This window comes from Scylla paramamosain, unplaced genomic scaffold, assembly GCF_035594125.1.
Source record: "Scylla paramamosain isolate STU-SP2022 unplaced genomic scaffold, ASM3559412v1 Contig6, whole genome shotgun sequence".
NCBI lineage: Eukaryota > Metazoa > Arthropoda > Malacostraca > Decapoda > Portunidae > Scylla > Scylla paramamosain.
In genome coordinates, this window is record NW_026973671.1 from 1,102,777 (window position 1) to 1,125,000 (window position 22,224).

Below are 22,224 nucleotides of genomic sequence, written 5' to 3' on the forward strand. Positions count from 1 at the left end.
CTAGTGCTGAGTGTTCAGGATGGTGTCTGAAGGTGTACAACTAGAGTGTTTTGTGTAGCACAGATAAGGCTCTTGTAATGCACCAAGACGATAGTGTTTAAAAGAATAGTATACGTTACATTAAAGATTTTCAGTTCCATAATGTTGAGGAAAAACAGCAAATTTCAACAGTTTTTAGAGCTTTGGAATCTCACGTCAGTCAAGCAGGTTATAATGAGGGCATTCAAGGGTATATCAGTTAGATAAGGGTAATTTTCTAGAAAAAATACCAGTTAGCGTAAAATGGGAAGCTCCTTGGTTGACCTCAAACTACCAGATGCATCACCGCCGACACGCCCTCGGCTCTTCTCGTTACGTACAGTGAGCCACACACAGGAGGCTACAAACGAAAATCCCATCATTACTACATTCTGTCTTTCTTTCTCCCTCAAAGTTGGAACCCTATCACCTGTTGGAGGTCCATGGATGGAGAGAGAGGGTGGAGGGGGGTTAAATATCAGAATTGCATCGCTGAGTAGACTTTTTTTTTCAGTAGCCTGCATGAGTGTACCGCGTGGTACCACCTCAGTGATTAGTGAGGAGAGGAGCCCAACAAAACTTTCAGCGTCACCTGCCACCCGTCACCCTCCACCTGTGCCGCCAAGCTGCTTAGTAAGTTATATCCTTCACAAGTCTCCATCGGTTATACTTGCCAGATTCACTTGGAAGAAGTTATTTGGCTGTCCGTCGCCTCTGCATTGTTCTTCTCTAATTTAAGCGTGAGTGATGTCTTTCATTGTGCGGGGACGACAAATGATAAGGGTGGTGGTGAGGAAATGTAAGCGATATGTATCTAATATATATATTATATATATATATATATATATATATATATATATATATATATATATATATATATATATATATATATATATATATATATATATATATATATATATATATATATATATATATATATATATATATATATATATATATATATATATATATATATATATATATATATATATATATATATATATATATATATATATATATATATATATATATATACACACATACCTTTCTGTGCATTGAGAGGATCAAAATTAGGACAGGTTTTGACATCATGAGGGACAGATGGGCGTGTCCCTGTTTGTCTGGGAGCGTTCATCGGCTTCTCAGCAGTGACGCGGCGAGGCGGACGGTTGATGACTGTTGAGTGTTCAGATGCTCGCTAACCATAATCGTTCCTGCTACAGAGCATTTAACGGGAGGACACCATCACGCCTTACCGAATTCTAGGTGCGTTTACAACTTGGTCCATATGATTACTGGATTCTTTGTGAAGCTGGAACCTCCAGCTGGACCACAGCGCACACGGAACTTTGGTCTTATTGGAGATCTTAGCAGTCCAGATTGCTGAGGGACTGTTGTCTAGAGAATTCCTTACTTGCTTTCAAATAAATCATAAAAGTCATGCTACATATTAGCAGTCTTGTCCCTGTCATTCTTACATACCAGCATTCTATTTTTTTTTTTTTTTCATTCTCACATACAGTACTTGTACATTTGTCTTGCCATTTTTACTACATATGAGTATTTCAGTTTTGGTCATTCTTACTCGTTTTCTTGTCTCGGTTACTGGTGTTGTATTTTCTTGCCGTTTTTATCCTATAACTGTCTTATTTTTTTCTTTGTCATTCTTACTCGGCTTCTTGTCTGTTACTTTACTAGTATTCTTTTATGTTCTTGCCATTCTAGATCTTATCATTCTTATGGGGAGTCGTGTATGTATTCGTAAAAGCTGGGTGCGGGTCTCACGTGTATACCTAATGCACACAGTACGTAGGGAATGAGATAAGTGCGGCTGTATCCTGTCATACATCTTCCTCCTCTCTCTCTCTCTCTCTCTCTCTCTCTCTCTCTCTCTCTCTCTCTCTCTCTCTCTCTCTCTCTCTCTCTCTCTCTCTCTCCTGCTTATAAAATTTTATAAAGAAATAGATAAGAAAAGATATTTTACATATTAAAATACTGAGATAGTTTATTCAGTTTTTACATTTTTGTCCAAGTGTGGCAGGTTATGTTTGTTTTATGTCCTGAAATTGTGGGTGTTGTTGAGGAATGAGTTACGTACTCGAATGTCCTTAGATTTAGCGATTCGGTGTGTTTGTGTGTGTGTGTGTGTGTGTGTGTGTGTGTGTGTGTTGAGATAGAAGCAATATTTGTGCAACTACTAATCGTGCTTATATTCACAACCTTGTAACGTTGTTTTTATTGGCTGCGGGCAAGTCAGTAAATAATCATCATTCTGCGAGGCTGTTTGGTCTCAGCCGAAGGCCGAGAGGTGGCGTCTTGGTGCTTATTTGCTGAACTAGTGTGTTTATTAAGATTTACCTGTTTCTTCAAATATAAGTAGCTGATTTGTATTATACCTTTCATATGTATCCTCACACACTACTGGGAATGCACCTGTTTTCCCCGATTCTATTTGGACAGTAGTTGTTTTAGAATACATCTATTACACACATTATCGTATCTACGTAGCTAGTGGTGCATTTTAACACAAACGGGAGGATATAAGTGTCTAGATGGATTTAAATTCAACTCATTCTTGGAAAACCATCAGTCTTCTTGGATGTGTTTGATAATTGCCAGTTGCTTGGTGAAATTCTCTCTGGTGAAACAATTGTAAAGTCACTGGGTTATGAACTGAGCTTCAAGTTTACAGCTACGTGGCCCTTTCACGTGGAAGGGTGTGTTGGTGTAGTGTAGTTTATATTTTAACAGGTATGTGCTAGATTTGATTTGTCATGACTATAATTATCTATAAATTAACCTCCTCAGTGTATAATTCTTGTAAGTCCGGCATCTCTGACAAGGAGCAGCCTCGGCTAGGTGATGTTCCTCGTTATTTCTACAGTTCCTAATTATTTGTAGTTCTGAGAAAATACAAGAGTGGAATATAGTATTCATGATACATAGATAGGCACTATTTTGTTTTAAAAGTGAAGGCATGTCTTTCATCAGGAGTTTTGTTTTAAAGATACAGAGAAGAGGAAAAGGAGGAAAGTAAGGAGGAGAAGCGGGAGGGTGAGGAGGATGAGGATGCTCGTAACTAACTCCACGCACGTTTTCGTTGGCTGAGATTTCAATGAGTGGGGGGAAAAAAGGGAAATAATTGCACGTCTCGGTTCACTGCACACACACACACACACACACACACACACACACACACACACACACACACACACACACACACACACACACACACACACATGGCATTCCTCCTCAAATGGCCTTGGGATGCGGAAATACACAACTTAGATAACCTAGTTTTGCGTCGTGAGCAGAAGCCAGAAATCTGGTGGAGAGCTGGCCAGACGTCTAGAAGCATGGTTCTGTAAGGCATGATACTTAACTTTCTGTAACTGGGAGAGAGAAGAAAGTGAAGAAGGATGAGGAGGAGAACGTGGCAAGAGCATAGAAATGTATGATAGAAAAAGGACTTGTCTATTTTCTTCTTTCTTCCTATTCTCTACATAATTATCTTCATTGTCGTGTAAGTCTTCTTTACGGTGACGTTGTGGTTTTCCTGAAGTGTGATAGTGAAGAGTAGGGCAGTTTCTAAAAAATGCACTTACAGATAGTAATCGACAGGAAAAAAATATTGATTTATTAAGTTGGTGTGTCAAGTACACAAAAAAAATAAGCAATAGCCTGCAGTCACATTAGCACACCAGTGAATGACGTTCAAATACGGCATTATCATATATTTAAAAAATATGTCTTACAAGAGATACATTTTTTACATAGAGCTTTTTTGCCTCTTTGCTAGACTTCCTTTTTTTGTTTTTATAGAAAAATGTATGTTGGAGTGAAGCAAGGTCTGTATTATGAAGATGTGTGTCCAGGAATATTGTACAGATGATAACCAAGGTGTCAGCTGAGTGATCGTGTTCACCTTCAGGTGACCTCGGAATACATGTTTAGACCCTACTACTGTGAGATCATTTTTCGCGCATCACAGGGCACTTGAAAATTATCTACATGATATTTGATGTTTATTGCTACAGTATTAAAGGAGATCGCTCCCGTAAGAAAATCCCAATAAACATGTCTTGCGCCAGACGCACCCTGCCTTTAACACTGAAGAAAGCTTAACTACGTAAGAAAATTATATGAAGTCTACAAGGGATTTTATGTCGTGGTGAACAGAGTTATGCAAAAGTTATGCTGCGTAAGTGAATGAGGTGCTTGGAAATCCTATCTGTCGACTGCGTGGATAAGATGCAAGAAGTAATGAGATAATCAAATGGCGACGCGACAGTTTAGTTATTAGAATCAGTGTGGATTGTCAGACGCGGCGAGGAATAAATTATTACCTAAACTTTTTTATCGTTAGTAAAATATTCTTGAATGGTAAGCGGCGGTCACTTAACGTGTCAATAGTAAACTGGAAGGAAGGGAGGGTGTAAATCAAAAGAATAATAAAAAAAATATCTTGACTTTAGAAACATGTAAGGGAGAAAGAAAACAAGAAAATGCGTGTAACTTTTGGTATATTTATAGTTTCAATATTCTCTCTCTCTCTCTCTCTCTCTCTCTCTCTCTCTCTCTCTCTCTCTCTCTCTCTCTCTCTCTCTCTCTCTCTCTGCACAGTATCCCGTGTTAGAAGGATGAGGTGGAATACGTGGATACTAATCTGTCGCTTATATCCTGTCAATTTAAAATCTTTGTGGCTGTTAAGGTTCTGTGCCGTTTGATTCTGTAGTCAACCTTTCAACCTGACTTGTTTGTAACTCTGCTACAACTCAATGATCTACTTGACAAAAACTACTTCCATTTTCCTCTTTCCCTCCTGCGCACTGCCTTTCCCCAAGTCCATTGCACACGCTTCACCAACTACAAGCGGTAATGATGGCTTCTCTCACGTCGCAAGTTGGTGGTGATCAGCATTTTTTGCTTTTGAGTTGCCAGTTTGCTCGACTGAAATGTAACTAGAAGATTGATGGTACTCATGTGTGTCGGAGAGAAGTGAATGCAGGATGGTTATAATATTCAGGCTAACATGGTTACGAATTCATATCCATAACCTTGAATACAGAAAAAAAGGCAGTATACAGCACTATTGATATGAATTATAATTATTGAATAAATCCTTAAGTAGAATTCCAGTAAAAAAATATACATAAATTTTGACAAACATTTACAAGGTATTTTTCTAACTCGTAGGTACAAGTGTTTGAGTTGCCTAATCGTTTACGTTTTTTTTTTTTTTTATTCTATCACCAATCAATGGAAATTCTGGGATCCCTTGTTTCCATTCCGGGAACTAATAGAACGATCATCTCAACACGAGCCAGTCTATACCACTCCCGGGGTCACATTACACACCATCGAAGCCAACCCCCACAGCTGTCTCTTGCAGAGAGACAGATCGATGACACGGCTTTCCATTGCTCTTGATCGCACCGCGCGGACTCGATCGGCCTCTACATATAACTTGGGAGGCCTGCTTAACTACCCTGATCGCGTTTCATGTCACCGAACGAATATTCAACCTCTGATGACTGGCGTGGGCGGGCAGCGAGGATAAAGGTAACAGATATCAGAGAGAGAGAGAGAGAGAGAGAGAGAGAGAGAGAGAGAGAGAGAGAGAGAGAGAGAGAGAGAGAGAGAGAGAGAGAGGCCTGTCAACTTTTTTTGTATATTAAGTAGTGGTGTGCATGTCTATGTAACTCAAATGTTGCGCAGTTAGCCTTATTATGTCATCAATGTCTGATACATAATTGCTGAGTAACATTTACTTTGAAAAATGCATCACTTTAAGCATGCTCTCTGTTTATCTTCCCCATCACAACTTACTCTTTTATGGTGAACGTACTCTGATTGTATCCAAGATCTATTATGTACACTCAAAAATCCATATCTATGAGCATGAGCTTCAAATTCTTTTTTACTTCAGCATCTCAGACAGGGAGGTGGAGGCTTCAACTGCTCAATTTTGCACATTGATTCTCACTCAGCTGCAACACTTCCATCCAAAAACTGGTCCTGCTCTTTCTCTCTCTGCACCTGTCTGCGTATCATTTTTGCCTTTTAATGAATGGTCTTTTTTTCCCCCTTAATCTTGTATCCCACGTATCATATATCCGTTTTCTGCATTGCTTTAGGTCATGCAAGAGGAAGGGTAGCACAAAGGAATCAAGGCACCAGAGACGCGGCATCCTGGAGGTACAAATTAATAAGGTATCCAACCAGTGGCGTAGCTCGTGTTTTTGCCGCACGGGGCGGCCCACGGCCTCCAATTAATTTCCGCCCTTCCCAGAAGTAATACAATATTACAATGCACACACACACACACACACACACACACACATATATATATGTATATATATATATATATATATATATATATATATATATATATATATATATATATATATATATATATATATATATATATATATATATATATATATATATATATATATATATATATATATATATATATATATTTATTTATTTATTCAGACATGAATAGCTGTTTTTTTCTCTTTTATTGATTGATAATGGAATCAAATCCTTTAAAATGAAAATTTAATAATTACTCATAAATGGTATTCTTTGAATAATTTTAATCAGTTGAAAATTATCACCTCTTTCTACAAAGAAATTTTTCTTGCTTTTCTGTCAGCAAAATCATCAATAATATTGTCAAAATTTATTTCATCTGCAAGTTGTCTCTCTATAGACAACATAGCAAGATTTTTTATTAGTTTTAGTTCAGAAAAACTCCTTTCGCAGGCAGCAACACTGATAGCAATTGTGAGGAAAATCCGCAGCATAACTACTAGATTTGGAACCGAATTCCCAACATTATATTTATGAATAAACTGCAAAACTTCCAGGGAGCCTTCTTTCCACATACTCGTATTCGTTTGACCTTGACAAGTAGCAACACCAATAAAATGCTGCAGTCTTTTCTTTGAAGCAGGAACTCATCTTTATCAATGCCATCATGATCTGTTTGAGTAAGCTGGCACTCATACTGATCATCAGTAAGATGTGTAGGAGTAAGGAAAGCATATTTCTCAGCAAGTTCACGAAGCTGTTGAAATCTCAGATTTATATCTTGGATCACTATCTAGTGAAGAAAACATTTTTCTTTTTAATTCAATGTCATGTGGCAATCCAGCATCTTGTGAGCCTTCACCAAAAAATTTGTTTCTTCTTTCTGTTCTGACGCTGACGCTCCATGACTATATACCCAGACCATCACAAACTTCTTTAGCATAGTTAACTCCATCATTTACTAGCTTTTCTCTGTTCTTAACCAAGAAATCCTCTAATGCCCGAGTTGATATCATATTGCTGTAAGTTAAGTCCTTTGTGTGTCATTAATTTCTAGGAGGACAGGTTCCCACAGGCCAAGAGAGCACAGAAATGGAAATGACTGCAAAGCACCAAGAGTCACACCAGCCTCTGATCTGGTAACTGTACTCGTATATTCTTCTGCGAAAGTTAACTTTTCTAAGCCACTTAAAATTTCTGAGAAATGTTCTTTTACAATACATACAGCATTTCCCCTTGCACTCCACCTTGTTTTAATTATGCGTTTCACACTTTGACCAGTGACAAAGCGATGAGTTGATGATGAAAAAAAAAAAAAAAGTAAAAACACGCTCTACACTTCCAAAAAAGGCAACAATTTACAGCAACAGAAGTTGCATGAACACAAGCCAAATTCAGTGAGTGATTTGTACAAGCAACAAACTTCGCTTTTCGATTAATTTCCTTAATATACTTCTGAACACCAGAATGTTGACCAGCCATTACTGTAGCATTATCATGTGCCTGCCCTGTGCAGTTTTTAATATCAATTCTATCATTTTCTATTTTTTTTCCAAAATCACAGTTGCAATATTTTGGCCCGTTTTACCTTTTGTTTCAATGAAATCAACAAATTATTCCACAACCTTCACTTGATCTCCATTGATCATAACAGCGAAAAACTTAGCTAATTTGATTCTTATGTGAAATATCAGGAGTGCTGTCGAATATCATTGAAAAGTACTTTGCTTCTTTTACTTAGCTGATGATTTTGCTTCTTACATTTTCTCCCAAAATCTCAATAAGCTCGTTTTGAATAGTAGGTGACAGATAAGAAGTAGTGAACTTGTTTCCCATCTGGATTCTTGGAAGATGTTCACGTAATTCTGGGTCATATTTTGCCAGCAAATAAACTAATTCTAAAATATTTCCTCTATTGTCTGTTACTTTTGGTTCAGTACCAGTCTCTTTACTCTCTAGATTCGGCGCCCTCGTAAAGGCAAATTTTGTTTTGCTTTTTGCTTTTTGTTTTGTTTTGAAATCTTATGATATCAAGCAATCTTGATACCAGTGAGATCCGTGCGTCATTGTTAATCTTGGTTGGCCATAGACCAACATCTTTTAAGTCCACTCTGTCCACATCTGATTTTTTTTTTTCTCACGAGCTTATGTTCTACATTAATTGTAGTTGACGATTCACTTGCAGTTGAAACATTTGAATCTGATAATGGTTTGGATCGTAAACTTCTCCAGTTTCAGCAGCGGTTTGGTCGATGTTAGTAGTAGTTTCTTTAGGCTTGATGAATTGCAATAGTGCCCCTTCATGCTTTTTAATTAGTTTTTCTCTTTCCTTTCTCTTTTTAATCTAAAAGCAGCACCACTTTTCTTCATTCGCTTCATCTAGGGAAAGAAAGAACAAGAATTACAATAGTGCCCCTTCATGCTTTTTAATTAGTTTTTTTCTTTCCTTTCTCTTTTTAATCTAACAGCAGCACCACTTTCCTTCATTCGCTTCATCTAGGGAAAGAAAGAACAATAAAATATAAGTGGAAATTAAAAACTTGAGGAGGAGGAGGAAGAGGAGGAGGAGGAGGAGGAGGAGGAGGAGGAGGAGGAGGAGGAGGAGGAGGAGGAAGAATGAAGAAGAATGATTAGTATCAGTAGTAGCCTGGCCGAGTTAGATTGATAGGTGATATAAATATTAGTAATAGCCTAGCATAGAGGTGGTGGTGGTGGTGGTGGTAGTAGTAGTAGTAGTAGTAGTAGTAGTAGTAGTAGTAGTAGTAGTAGTAGTAGTAGTAGTAGTAGTAGTAGTAGCACCACCACCATCACAAGCAGCAGTAGTAGTATTATTGTAGTAGTAGTATTAAAGGTATTAATAGTATCAACAGTAGCCTAGTCCTGAATGAGCCTAGTGGAAGTGAAAATTATATTATTGTTATTATTATTATTATTATTATTAGTAGTAGTAGTAGTAGTAGTAGTAGTAGTAGTAGTAGTAGTAGTAGTGGTGGTGGTGGTGGTGGTAGTGCTGGATGGTGGTGGCGGTAATGGTGGTTGTTAGCATTTGTGTTGATTATACGTACTGTGTGTGTATATATATATATATATATATATATATATATATATATATATATATATATATATATATATATATATATATATATATATATATATATATATATATAAGAAAAAAAAAATCATGTTAAACAAGAAAACATTTCACAGCGCTGTGTAAGTTCGTAACATATACGTCCCACAAATTTGGATTTGGACATGTAATAGTACCTCGCTGACTTGACGGGGACACCCTTCAGTGCACGTACAGCATTTCAACCTGCACACACGTCACCCACGATATTGCTCCTTATACACTCCACAGTCCAGCCTACAGCAGAGGTTAATTTTCTATGTATTTACATAGTCCAGTCAGGAAAGAAATTTGAATCAATGGCGGTGTGGCGTCACTTGGTCCTACTACAACACCGGGGCATATTTACTGCTATTTGTAACTTTTGATGAACGTTTTTTTCTCACTTGCCATGTTGAGCGTGTTTAAGATATATTCATCATCAGGAAGAATGAGTGTTGCAGTAAGACAACAGTAACACACGATAATGCTTGAGAATAATGATACGTGCCACCTCTCAGTGCCGCACAAACCTCGTCAGCTGACCAGCGAGCAGAGGGAGTGAGGGAAGGAAGATGACGGGCAGCTGCCTAGTGTTGCCATCAGGTGCCTTTATTCCACCAATTAAGCAGGGCAGAGCAAATGTAAAAAAATAAATGAAACTTCGCTATTATTATTAATCGTCATGGAGGATGCAATCTACGTCACAGAGAAGGTACATTGTATCACGCCCATGTAAATATACATTAGATAAGAATGCACGCGCTCCTCCTCTAGTGTTGCTGAAACAAGATCCCTTAATTTAATAATTCGTTCATAACATGATTGATTGGTACATTTATTGTTGCATTAATAATGAAATACAACAGAGGAGGAGGACGGACCATGCCACCCACCCCCTGGGCAAAGACTTAAGGGTAGAGTATAAAAAAAAAATATAAAAATATAGCATACATTACACGAATATAAGTAAATAAATAAATACAGATATTGCACACCTTATTGCATAAATATCCTACAGTCTGGGAGCAAACGTAGGATATTCCTTGAGTATTTCCCTGAGAGTGGCTGAGTCTAAGAAATGGCCAATGAGGGTATACAAGCCATGTTGACCTTGCAGCCTAAATGTAGCAATGAGAGGACATTCCGTGACATAATGACGCAGAGTGTGTCCCCTTGGTGCAGCACACAGCACACAACGCACAGCACACGCCAGGAGAAGCACTGACTTCCCAAAAGTATTTATAGCCTAATCTGAGCCTCATTGCCACCCTATCATGTGATGCAGTGTGTCTCCCATAGGTGTAAGCACAGCTCTGGGAGACACGCACATAGTGAAGTCTACTGGCACTTCCCCTATGGCAACAAAGCTCCAACTGATCATTAATGCTACTATGTACAAAGTCCCTCATGCTACTCTTAACATAGCCCAGAGTGTACTCAGCGCCAGGGTCCACTGTGTCGTCCTGAAGGGCACATTGAGCAAGGCGGTCTGCCTCTTCATTAAGCGGGATACGCACATGAGAGGGTATCCAGGTGAAGTGGACCGTGGCACCAGCACCTTCTAGGGTGTGGATGAGATCAAGACATTTATTAACTAGATCACAGTCCATGGGGGAGGTAGATTGGAGAGCACACAGTGCAGCCTGACTGTCAACAAAGAATACATCCTTATGGAGAGGCGCCACAATATGGAGCGCCTCCAGAACAGCATACAGTTCTGCCCTAGTGGAGGACATGTGTGCAGGGAGCCTCCTGGAAACCTCAGTGTCAGTGTAGTGATTGGCAGAAATGTAGTCGCGGATGAACAGCCCACATCCGGACCTGCTGCCATAGACTGAACCATCACAATCAACATGAATAGCCTGAACGTGGGGGTACTTGGACAATTTAGTCATAAACATGTCTTGCAGCACATGAGGGAGCCAGTCCCTCTTGGGCTGATGCAGTGAGTGAATATCAACACTGACACGGTGAGGGTTCCAAACGGGTTGGAGCGGTGACACAACAACGTTAACAGGCCTCGGCTATACCTACACTTGTAAGAACTCCCAAGATCTTCCTGAGGTATGGAGTTGTAGAAGTCCGAGAATCACAATACAGGGGGTCAGTGATCCCTTCAGAGAGTCGGAGCCCGTGCATAGCATCCGACAAGAAATTTCCTGTATCCTACACATAATACTCGGCAGGTGCAGTTCAGCTCTGAAGACCTCAATCCTTGCAGTCCTTGGGCATCCCAAAATCATTCTCATGGCTTCATTCTGAACAAGCTCCAGGGGACGGAGCTGGGTGGCACTAAAAATAAGGGCAGGGTAGTCAATGAGGGACCGTACGACAGATATATAGAACATCCTTAGGACTGGAATGCCAGGCCCCAGGTCCATGTTTGCTAGTAGCCGAAGTGGCACTAGCCGTGGCAGACAGAGGTCTCGAACATAGTGTACAGCGTGGAGTGACTTCCTGAAACTCAGCTGTACACTCAGGTACTTGTGTGTATGAACTCCAGGGATGGGAACATTATTTACAGTGGGCGGTCGAGAAACCTTCCCTTTGGCTTGAAATTTGGTTTTACATTCATTAATTACAAGTCCCATTTGAACACACAATGCTGGTAGTTGTGACAGAGCTGACTGGAGAGTCCTGGGCGTGGGGCATTGGAGGAGTATGTCGTCAGCATAGATGAGGACCTGGGTGCCCTGCGGGAAGGAACAACACGCAATTTTGTCCATTAAAACGTTGAAAAGCATTGGACTAAGGACTCCACCCTGTGGTGTTCCAAGCTCAAAGACTTCCTCAGAGGAGACTGCACAATGAAACCAAACCTGTGCTGTTCTATTGTACAAATAGTCCCTGATCCATCCTTGAGAATGACACCTTTGAGAATGAGTTCCTCTATAATAACATCTTTGTTGGCCCTGTCGAAGGCATCCTTGAGATCAACGAAAGCTCTGCAGGTAGCATCCTTATTTATCAGGCACTCAACAAAACAATGACCTGTGGAATGACCTTTTAGGGAGCCATGTACATTGCCAGAGGGGACATGGCCCACCTTATATATAAGCCTGTTCAATATTACCCGTTCCATCATCTTACACAGACAGCTGGTGAGAGAAATGGGGCGAAAGGTGCCATCACCTTTGGGGATTGGGATGATAATGGCTGTTTTCCAGGAGTGGGGAAGCTTGCCAGCAGTGAAAGACATGTTAAATAGGTCTAAGACAGGGTTGTCTAACTTTACCTCCAGGAGGGCATTGAGGATGTCATAGGTGATGCCATCCTTGCCAGGAGCTGTTGACTTGTCCAATTTAACTGCTGAGAGAAGTTCATCATGTGTGATAGGCACACAGGTGTCATCTGGCAGAGAAACACTGTGGCGAATCAACTTCATCCTTTGTGGTCTTTGCCGGTCAAGCACCTCCTGGTGTTCCACAGGAAGGCCAGAGAAAGATAAGGCTTCCTTCCACTGCAGGACGAGCTCTCGTGCCCTGCCGGCAGGATCAGGGTCACACACCTGCCGCCTGGGCTTGCCCCGGACACTGTTAAAGTAGTGCCACACCTCCCGGAGGGACCGGGTCCTGCGCACCCGGTCCAGGAAGAAGACCCAGTACTTCTTTCTTTCCTGCTGCCTCAGATCCGTGAGGTGTCGAGCCACAGTAACCATAGCATCCCGTGACTCTGTGTCTCCTGGGTTAAGCTGCCAACATCTCTGGTAGGCAGCGAGCGTCTGTTGGCAGTTCAAGAACACGGTAGGTAGCGTAAGTCCAGCGGCGTGGAGTGTGGCTCCTTGCCAGAGCCCTTGGAGTCGCGATGAATCCCTCGATGGTGTGTAGTAGTCCGTCTCTGCGTCGGCGAAGGAGCCCTTCACGGCAGAGTACCACGCCATCACATGGACAACGAGGCCTGCCATCCTGGATGGTGGCACCGTCAGTCGCTTCCTGGGCACTGCCAGGGCGGACTGCACCGGGAAGGTCGTCTCCAGGGCGAAGTGGTCACTCAGCAAAGATCTGACAAGAAGGTTTTCGGCAGTATACGTTGGCATATTGATAAGGGCTACATAGTCAAGTCTGCCTCCTTGTACATGTGTGGGTGCATGTTCCCCACAGAGCACTATTGTATCTGTGGTGTCAAGGAAAGCCTTCCAGCGCACACCATTAGCATTGGTGGTGGGATGGCTTCCTAATTCCTTATGCCTGGCATTAAGGTCACCCATGATAACAGTCTGCTCCTCAAGGACATAATCAGGAAAATCTGCAACATTTAAGGCACCAGCATGAATGTACATGTTTACAAAGTAAATAACTTCACCCAAGGTGTGCAAGCAAACAGTAATAAATTCAATACCCTCGGTGACCCTCATTTCCCTGAAAGTAACCGGAATCCCATGTCTAATGTAAATAGCCATCCCCGACTACTGCCGTCACAACTGAAGGTGTGGGAGGCATAACCCCGCAGCTCAGGCACCCGTGGCCCTACCTCCTGTAAGGCAATAATGTCAGGCTAATGGAGAAGGACGTGAGAGTGTAAGTCAGTGAAGCGAGCATGTAGACCATTGACATTCCATGTTAAGATGCGGAAAGCCTTACCGTTCATTGTGATGGTGTTGCACCCGGGGCTTTAGGTCGTCCACGTCCTGTGTCAGGCGACACATCTGCTCCATCAGAGTCTGCAGGGCTGACATCACATTTCCCTGGTCTGGCTCGGGGCTGGCAGTCGGGACTGGAAGTAGGGGCGGAGCAGCGCCTCTTCCTGCGGGTGACCAACGTCCATTCACCGGCGGCATCCCATCACGGTCTGCCTCAGGTAACTTGTCCTCTGAGAAAGGGGAAGCAGGAGCCATCCCCGAGGGACCCCGCGGTTGTCGCGTGGCTCCTGTGACTACCTTGGTGGGGGCAGCCTTCCTCGGAGAGGGTGCAGCAGCACCCGCACGCTGCCCTGCAGTATTGTCCTCTGCCTGGGGTGGGTCACACACACTCTGCAGGCACACGTCACTGTCTCCCTGGCGTTCATAACATTTAAAACATTAGAATATAGAATAATTTCCTTCATGACCTCACGAAAGCACCACAACTCATTCTTGGTAACGTAGAGAAAAATAATATTACTTTTTTGATCAGCTAAATATCACCATTATTTGTTCTCTGGGTTTCACCGTTTAGGCCTGAACTGAGTGTGAGAGCACAGCCTAGCGAGCTGAGCTCGTGTGCAGTCCAGCGAAGAGTAGTCTATGCCTAGGTATATACTTTGTTATTTTTTACGTATCAGTTTTCTCGTGATTCATTTCTAATAACCCGAGTACTTGTTATCAAATAAATGTAAAAAAAAATGAGGCACTGTAACGGAAAAGGTGGTAATAGGAAGTAACGTCAATTGTCAATCATATTTATGTCTATTATACAATGGACCAAAGTGCCGCCCCCAAAAAGTGACGCCCGGGGCGCGAAATTTTTTTTTCACAAACGATCTGGAGTGTGGGGGCGGGGCTTAAGTGATGCGTGTGTAGAGAAAACGAATTTTATGGTTAACTTAATGATAATATTTTATTAACAATCACACACGCTCTCTCTCTCTCTCTCTCTCTCTCTCTCTCTCTCTCTCTCTCTCTCTCTCTCACACACACACACACACACACACACACACACACACACACACACACACACACACACACACACACACACCGTCTCATCCATGATTACCATTATGCTTACCACTTGGAATATTTATTTTGACCAATTCCTTCATTGTTTGTAACACACTGACTTAGAGAGTGAGGAGCTTTTCTTGGTTTCTTTTTCGGCATCAGCTGACTACTGTCTGCCACCTTACGCTTTTTTAATTCACTGTCACAGGTATCTTTGACTTTACGACCAGTGTGCAAACATCTCCTGCCCCCAAGTACAGTTGATATAGCAAGCCTGTACCCGAACTATTTGGCCCACTGTAAGAAGTTGTATGATCGTCGTCAGGCATGGGCTGAACTATATAGATAATATTATATTGTTTGTGTTCATAAAATAGGTAATGTTCAGATACCCGGAAAATTGGTTTTATGCATTCGTGGATTACGAATGATGTACTCTAGCTAGCTGTGTTAATAAAATAATGTTCAGTTACCCATAAAATTAGGTGTCTGTACTCATGTAACACCAATTATGATGTACTGCCTGTGTTAATAAAATATTGAGTGATGATGCTACTGAACAAAAACACTACTTATTCAGTGTGTGTGTGTGTGTGTGTGTGTGTGTGTGTGTGTGTGTGTGTGTGTGTGTGAGAGAGAGAGAGAGAGAGAGAGAGAGAGAGAGAGAGAGAGAGAGAGAGAGAGAGAGAGAGAGAGAGAGAGATGTGATTGTTAATAAAATATTATCATTAAGTTAACCATAAAATTCGTTTTCTCTACACACGCATCACTTAAGCCCCGCCCCCACACTCCAAATCATTTTGGAAAAAAAATTTCGCGCCCGGGGCGGACCGCCACCCGCCCCCCCCCCTTAGCTACGCCACTGTATCCAACCAGTATAGCTAAATAAATTAATTAATAGGTGGATATGTGCAGATGGACAAATATGTACGCAGGCGTTCTTTGAGGCTATACAACAGTCTTGCAGTTATTTCTATCAGTTGCACGATTTACACGGTAGTTAAGGGAAAATCCCTTAACTATGAAGGCGAGGAATGCAGTAATAACATGGCCGAGGAATATCAACATCATTCTCAGACATTCGGGTAACACGTGATTGGGAGGCAGGGAGGAAACATCCAACCATCGGTCCTGTCTCTCTTCTTCATCCATTGAGCAGGACTTGTAGAGCCCTTGTTACTTCCCTTTTCACACACACACACACACACACACACACACACACACACGCGCGCGCGCGCGCGAAAAAATGATCAAATATTCTCTTCCTCATTCCCTGTACTGGAAAGCTACGGTGTGACTTTAACCAGTTCTGCTCCACATACGAGTATAGCTTGCATTTCTTATAAGGGAGAGGAAGTTAGGATTGTAACAGTGCCGGCTGCATTTTTTTTTAATCCTTGATTTTTTTTTTTCTCAGTGAAAAAAAAAGTTAGTGGGTCTTAACAATGTCATTTTTTTTTTCTTTATGTGAAAAATTTACAAAGCTTTCTTAGACACACAGATACCCACATTATCTGTGTCCGTGAGGAAATATCCGTGTCATGCTGCCACCCGTCGTGGTTAAGAGGTTAACGTAGGTTAAGAGAGGACCTGATAGAAATCTTTGTATAAGGGTTATAACAAGGGGGATGTAAGCAAAATTCTTAGGATCAGCAACCAGGATAGAACAAGAAATAAAGGGTTCAAGCTTGAATATTTTAGATTTAAGAAAGAGATAGGAAGAAATTGGTTCTCAAATAGAGTGGTAGATGAGTGGAACGGACTCAGTAATCATGTTGTTAGTGCTAAGACATTAGGGAGCTTTAAGAGAAGTTTAGATGGGTTTATGGATGGGGATGATAGTGAAAATAGGTAGGTATATTTCATACAAGGACTGCCACGTGTAAGCCTGGTCGCTTCTTGCAGCTTCCATTATTTCTTATGTTCTTTATGTTCTTATGGTTGTTTACAATTAATTCACTGGTCACTTTGTATCCTCATAGAAGAGTCCCGGAATTTCCTTCTGTATGATTGTGTGCATGTTAACGTGTGATATATATATATATATATATATATATATATATATATATATATATATATATATATATATATATATATATATATATATATATATATATATATATATATATATATATATATATATATATATATATATATATATATATTAACAGTGGTGTTCCTCAGGGTTCTGTCCTGTCACCCACTCTCTTCTTATTATTCATTAATGATCTTCTAAACCAAACTTCTTGTCCTATCCACTCCTATACTGATGATACCACCTGCACTTTTCCACGTCTTTTCATAGACGTCCAACCCTTCAGGAGGTAAACATATCACGCAGGGAAGCCACAGAACGCCTGACTTCTGATCTTTCTAAAATTTCTGATTGGGGCAGAGCAAACTTGGTATTGTTCAATGCCTCAAAAACTCAATTCCTCCATCTATCAACTCGACACAACCTTCCAGACAACTATCCCCTCTTCTTCAATGACACTCAACTGTCTCCCTCTTCTACACTGAACATCCTCGGTCTGTCCTTTACTTATAATCTGAACTGGAAACTTCACATCTCATCTCTAGCTAAAACAGCTTCTATGAAGTTAGGTGTTCTGAGACGTCTCCGCCAGTTTTTCTCACCCCCCCAGCTGCTAACTCTGTACAAGGGCCTTATCCGTCCATGTATGGACTATGCTTCACATGTCTGGGGGGGTTCCACTCATACTGCTCTTCTAGACAGGGTGGAATCAAAAGCTTTTCATCTCATCAACTCCTCTCCTCTAACTGACTGTCTTCAACCTCTCTCTCACCGCCGCAATGTTGCATATCTAGCTGTCTTCTACCGCTATTTTCATGCCAACTGCTCTTCTGATCTTGCTAACTGCATGCCTCCCCTCCTTCCGCGGCTTCGCTGCACAAGACTTTCTTCTTTCTCTCACCCCTACTCTGTCCACCTCTCTAACGCAAGAGTTAACCAGTATTCTCAATCATTCATCCCTTTCTCTGGTAAACTCTGGAACTCCCTGCCTGCTTCTGTATTTCCACCTTCCTATGACTTGAATTCCTTCAAGAGGGAGGTTTCAAGACACTTATCCACCAATTTTTGACCACTGCTTTGACCCTTTTATGGGACTGGCATTTCAGTGGGCATCTTTTTATTAGATTTTTGTTGCCCTTGGCCAGTATCCTTCCTACATAAAAAAAAAAATATATATATATATATATATATACTCGTATATATATATATATATATATATATATATATATATATATATATATATATATATATATATATATATATATATATATATATATATATATATATATATATATATATATATATATATATATATATACACACACATACACATATTGAAGAGTGAGTGTGTGTATGTGTGTGTGTATGTGTGTGCGTGCGTGTGTGTGTGTGTGTTGTATATAGAACACAAAAAAAGCAAAACGGTAGTATTAGTAAAGGTTGTTTGGCAATAAGAAGTGGTTAATCCATCAATTATGGGGTATTGTTGAAATCAAGCAGCGGGCGTTCATGGTGGACCCGGGAGGTACTTTGAGTGTTGTAAATATCATTGCTATTTGTCATGGATATAGTGCAGTATAATAAGATGCAAATATCATCGTTAAAGAATGTGGTTTGTAGGAAAATGTTGCCTCTTATCCCCGGTGATAAAGATTGTCTTCGCACGGACACACGTGGCCAGAAGAAGAAAGACTAGGTACAGGTACACACGATACATTAACAAGCTGCTAAAAAAAGCAAAAATTCCCTCAGTGACCGTGGTGCACGAAGAGCTGATGGCTACTGCTTCATATGTTCAGGAAGAAAATATCACTAGTGTGCCTTTTTGTTCCATGTGTCTTATGTAATGTTTGTTGTATGTTGAGATTCTTAAAAATTAATAAATAAATAAACGTTTCTTTCTCGCTCTCTTTTGCTTTTATATTAACAAATTGGTACTTAAAACTTTCATAATCTTAATTAATTAATATTTGTTTTTAACAACCTACATATTTATTTATTTATTTATTTATCTACTTAGTTGTCAGTTCATTTTTATCTAATTTAATTTAATTTTATTTTGTTTGCCAGCTTATCTTCCAAAAATTTACATATAAACTTACACTTGACACTTGGATGCCGATAAATTTCAAGTTGGTATTTAATTTTCTTTATGGAAAAATTACTCTTTAGCTAAAATAAAGTTGCAGTTAAATGCTGTGAAGCGTGGAGGAAGGTGGCGAGGCGTATTCACCAGCATATCTGTGCTACTGGTTACTTCCCATCAAGAGAGAGAGAGAGAGAGAGAGAGAGAGAGAGAGAGAGAGAGAGAGGCCTACACCAAACATTCAGTCTGAAACACAAAAGTGAACAGGAAATGTACTAAATTTGCACAAGGATGTCAGGACACTCGCTCGCTTGTCATGAGAAGGTCCATTACTCCAACATTCATTAAAATTATTATTGTCACACAAGCACATGTATGAAGCTCCATATTTTTCTAATCAATATTGAGGCTTGGCTGGCTCGAGTACTGAACCACTTCATCAGGGAGGCGCCCGCTCGACTAACTACTAGTGAGAAGCATTACCACTCCATCAGGTTTAGCGGCGCATGGGTTTGGGTCACATGGAGGTAGTGCTGACCATCCTGCTCTGGGCTCCTACGGTCTGGTAGGCAAATAAACTTTCTCCCTTTCACTCACACCCTGGAAGACAGTCACTCTTACGAAATTCTAAATAAGGGATACATTTTTCTATTCGTTATGCTTCTTCGGGGAATAGTGTGTTTGATAATACTGTCTTTTTTTCTCGCCTTAGCACTAGGAATAACAAAACCCATTTCCATATTTTGTACTAACTCGACTAAACTCTACGTGCGTTTTTCTCAAACTCTTGTAAGTCTCACTAGAATCAATAATCGGTAAGCGAGATTAAATGCTTCCTAGTCAAGCTGGTTCTTTACTATCTCGACAAACTATAAGTTGTGTCTATTTCTTTATAAACTTGGTTGAGTTTTGATAACCAATATGAATGACAACACACCTGTCTCTCTCTTCCCATACGAGGTGGTTCTTTACTAACCCGGCTAACCACAAATCTTCTCTCCTTCCCAGGTGTTCCAGGCCAACGTTGACTCGCCCCAGACAAGGCACAACTACGTGGAACCGCCCGTGCTGGGTCGGTTTGTGAGGTTGCACGTACTGGAATGGCACTCACAACCCTCCATGCGCTTTGAGCTGCTCGGCTGTCAGGGTAGGTAACATCCAGCCTTGTTAACAGCTTGCTCTCTCTCTCTCTCTCTCTCTCTCTCTCTCTCTCTCTCTCTCTCTCTCTCTCTCCAGGATTTAAATATAACAAGGGTACCAGAGCTCCTACGGACATCACACTACCCAAGCAAGTTACCTAAGAGTACAGTTGGCAATCTAGAGGGTGTAACAGAGTTGTGTGGTTTAGGACTTGGGCAGAATTACCATAAGAAATTTTGTCTAGAGTCCCACATCCCTTCTCGTCAAGTTGCTTGGCTACTGGCCATGCGCAGTAGTGTTCTGACGTCACGAAACAGTAAATCCCTGACGTCACTGACACCTCGTCTTAACGCATCAGCATGGATTCATCTGACATTACAGTATTATTTGAATCTCGGGAAAAGGCATATAGAGGTGCTATGGAGGTAATGGTGAAACACTTGACTGAGCGAATACAGACGCTCGAATCCACTGCCTCTAGTCTCACTGCCGCCAGCCTTGAGTTCAGTCAAAGAGAAACTGACGAACTAAAACACGCCATGAAAGACCATGACAAAGAAAAAATTGCCAGTGAAAAAAAAAAATAGATACACTTACTCATCACACTGAGTCCTTACAACAACAAATTAAAAGCATGGAAGAACGGATCAACCAACAGAAGGATTACAGCAGGAGAAACAATATTCGGATCAGCGGTGTGGCGGAGCCTGAAAGCGGGGAGACATTTGAGCAGACAGCAGTGATGGTGTCTTCTCTGCTGGCAGACAAGTTGGAACTGCTTGGTGTGGAACTGGAGCGCGCTCATAGGGTGGGACAGCATCGAGATGACAGACCTCGACCCATTGTGTCACGTTTTTCTCGTTATTGTGATCGTGAGGCGGCCATGAGGAACACAAGAAAAATACGAGGAACCAACATCAACTTCAACGACGACCTATGCGCTGCATCACAATCCATCAAGAACGCACAAATGCCACAGTTGAAACAGGCCAGAGCTGAAGCGAAAATTACCTATTTTACCTATACAAAACTTATAATGAAGGGCAGACTTATCACTCAGAAACCATCTGTGAATGTGGCTCCATCAAATCTCGACCGTGAACAACAAGATATGGACGAAACCACTCTACGTAACCGTGAGTTACTTGATGCAACTACTAGGACAGTGGCTGAGGACGGGGCTGCCGTGGATGGGGCGGATACTCAGGGTGGTGATGGGCTGGAGCGGACCAGCGCGGTGCATATCAGCATCACAGTACAGGCCTTCCCTCCTCTCCCGCCGCCGACTGGGTGTGTTGGGTTACCCGGTGCCGCGTCCCTCCCACATTCAGAGGAAGTGAGGAAATAACCCAAGAGGAATGCAAGAAAGATATAAACTTTAAGAAGGATCATATATTGTTAAGTATTACCTAGTATTTTTACTAATGGAATACAACCCTTTTCCTTTTGCTTCTCTTGATGATATTGGTTTCACTAATTTTCTAAATAGCAATACTGTTGTTCACAATTTTTCCCTCAGTGTCATAGACACTATGATGTACAATCCATTTAATTATTTTGAAAATATTAGTCATGTTTCAGATAATCTATCAATCCAATGCAATATTAACGAACCTTCTGGTGACTATGTATTTAATGAATCAGTTAAAACATGATATTTCTGAATGCTTAAATCTATTAGCTTTCAATATTAGCAGTATACCACTTCACCTTGACAGTTGTGTTGATCAATGTGTTAATGTAAATCACATTAAGTTTGATGTTTTAGCATTTTGTGAAACCCGCCTCAATGATGCAATTCGTTCTCTTTATTCAATAGAAGGTTATGAAAGCTATTTTAATAATAAAAGTACTGCAGCAGGTGGATTAGCGATCTACGT

General features: G+C 40.9%; 1 protein-coding gene across 6 annotated transcripts in view; it reads left to right on the forward strand.

Moving 5' to 3' along the window:
• The window catches only part of LOC135096699 (uncharacterized), a 174,855-nt gene that overhangs the window by 20,129 nt on the left and 132,502 nt on the right, over positions 1-22,224 (forward strand). For all 6 annotated transcript variants that reach the window (XR_010264936.1, XR_010264934.1, XR_010264932.1 and 3 more), the window contains exon 2: positions 20,213-20,351. Coding sequence is in view for 2 of the 6 variants with exons in the window: in XM_063998439.1 (XP_063854509.1) it covers positions 20,324-20,351 (28 nt within the window). In the remaining 4 variants the exon portion in view is untranslated. The remainder of the gene's footprint in view (positions 1-20,212; positions 20,352-22,224) is intronic.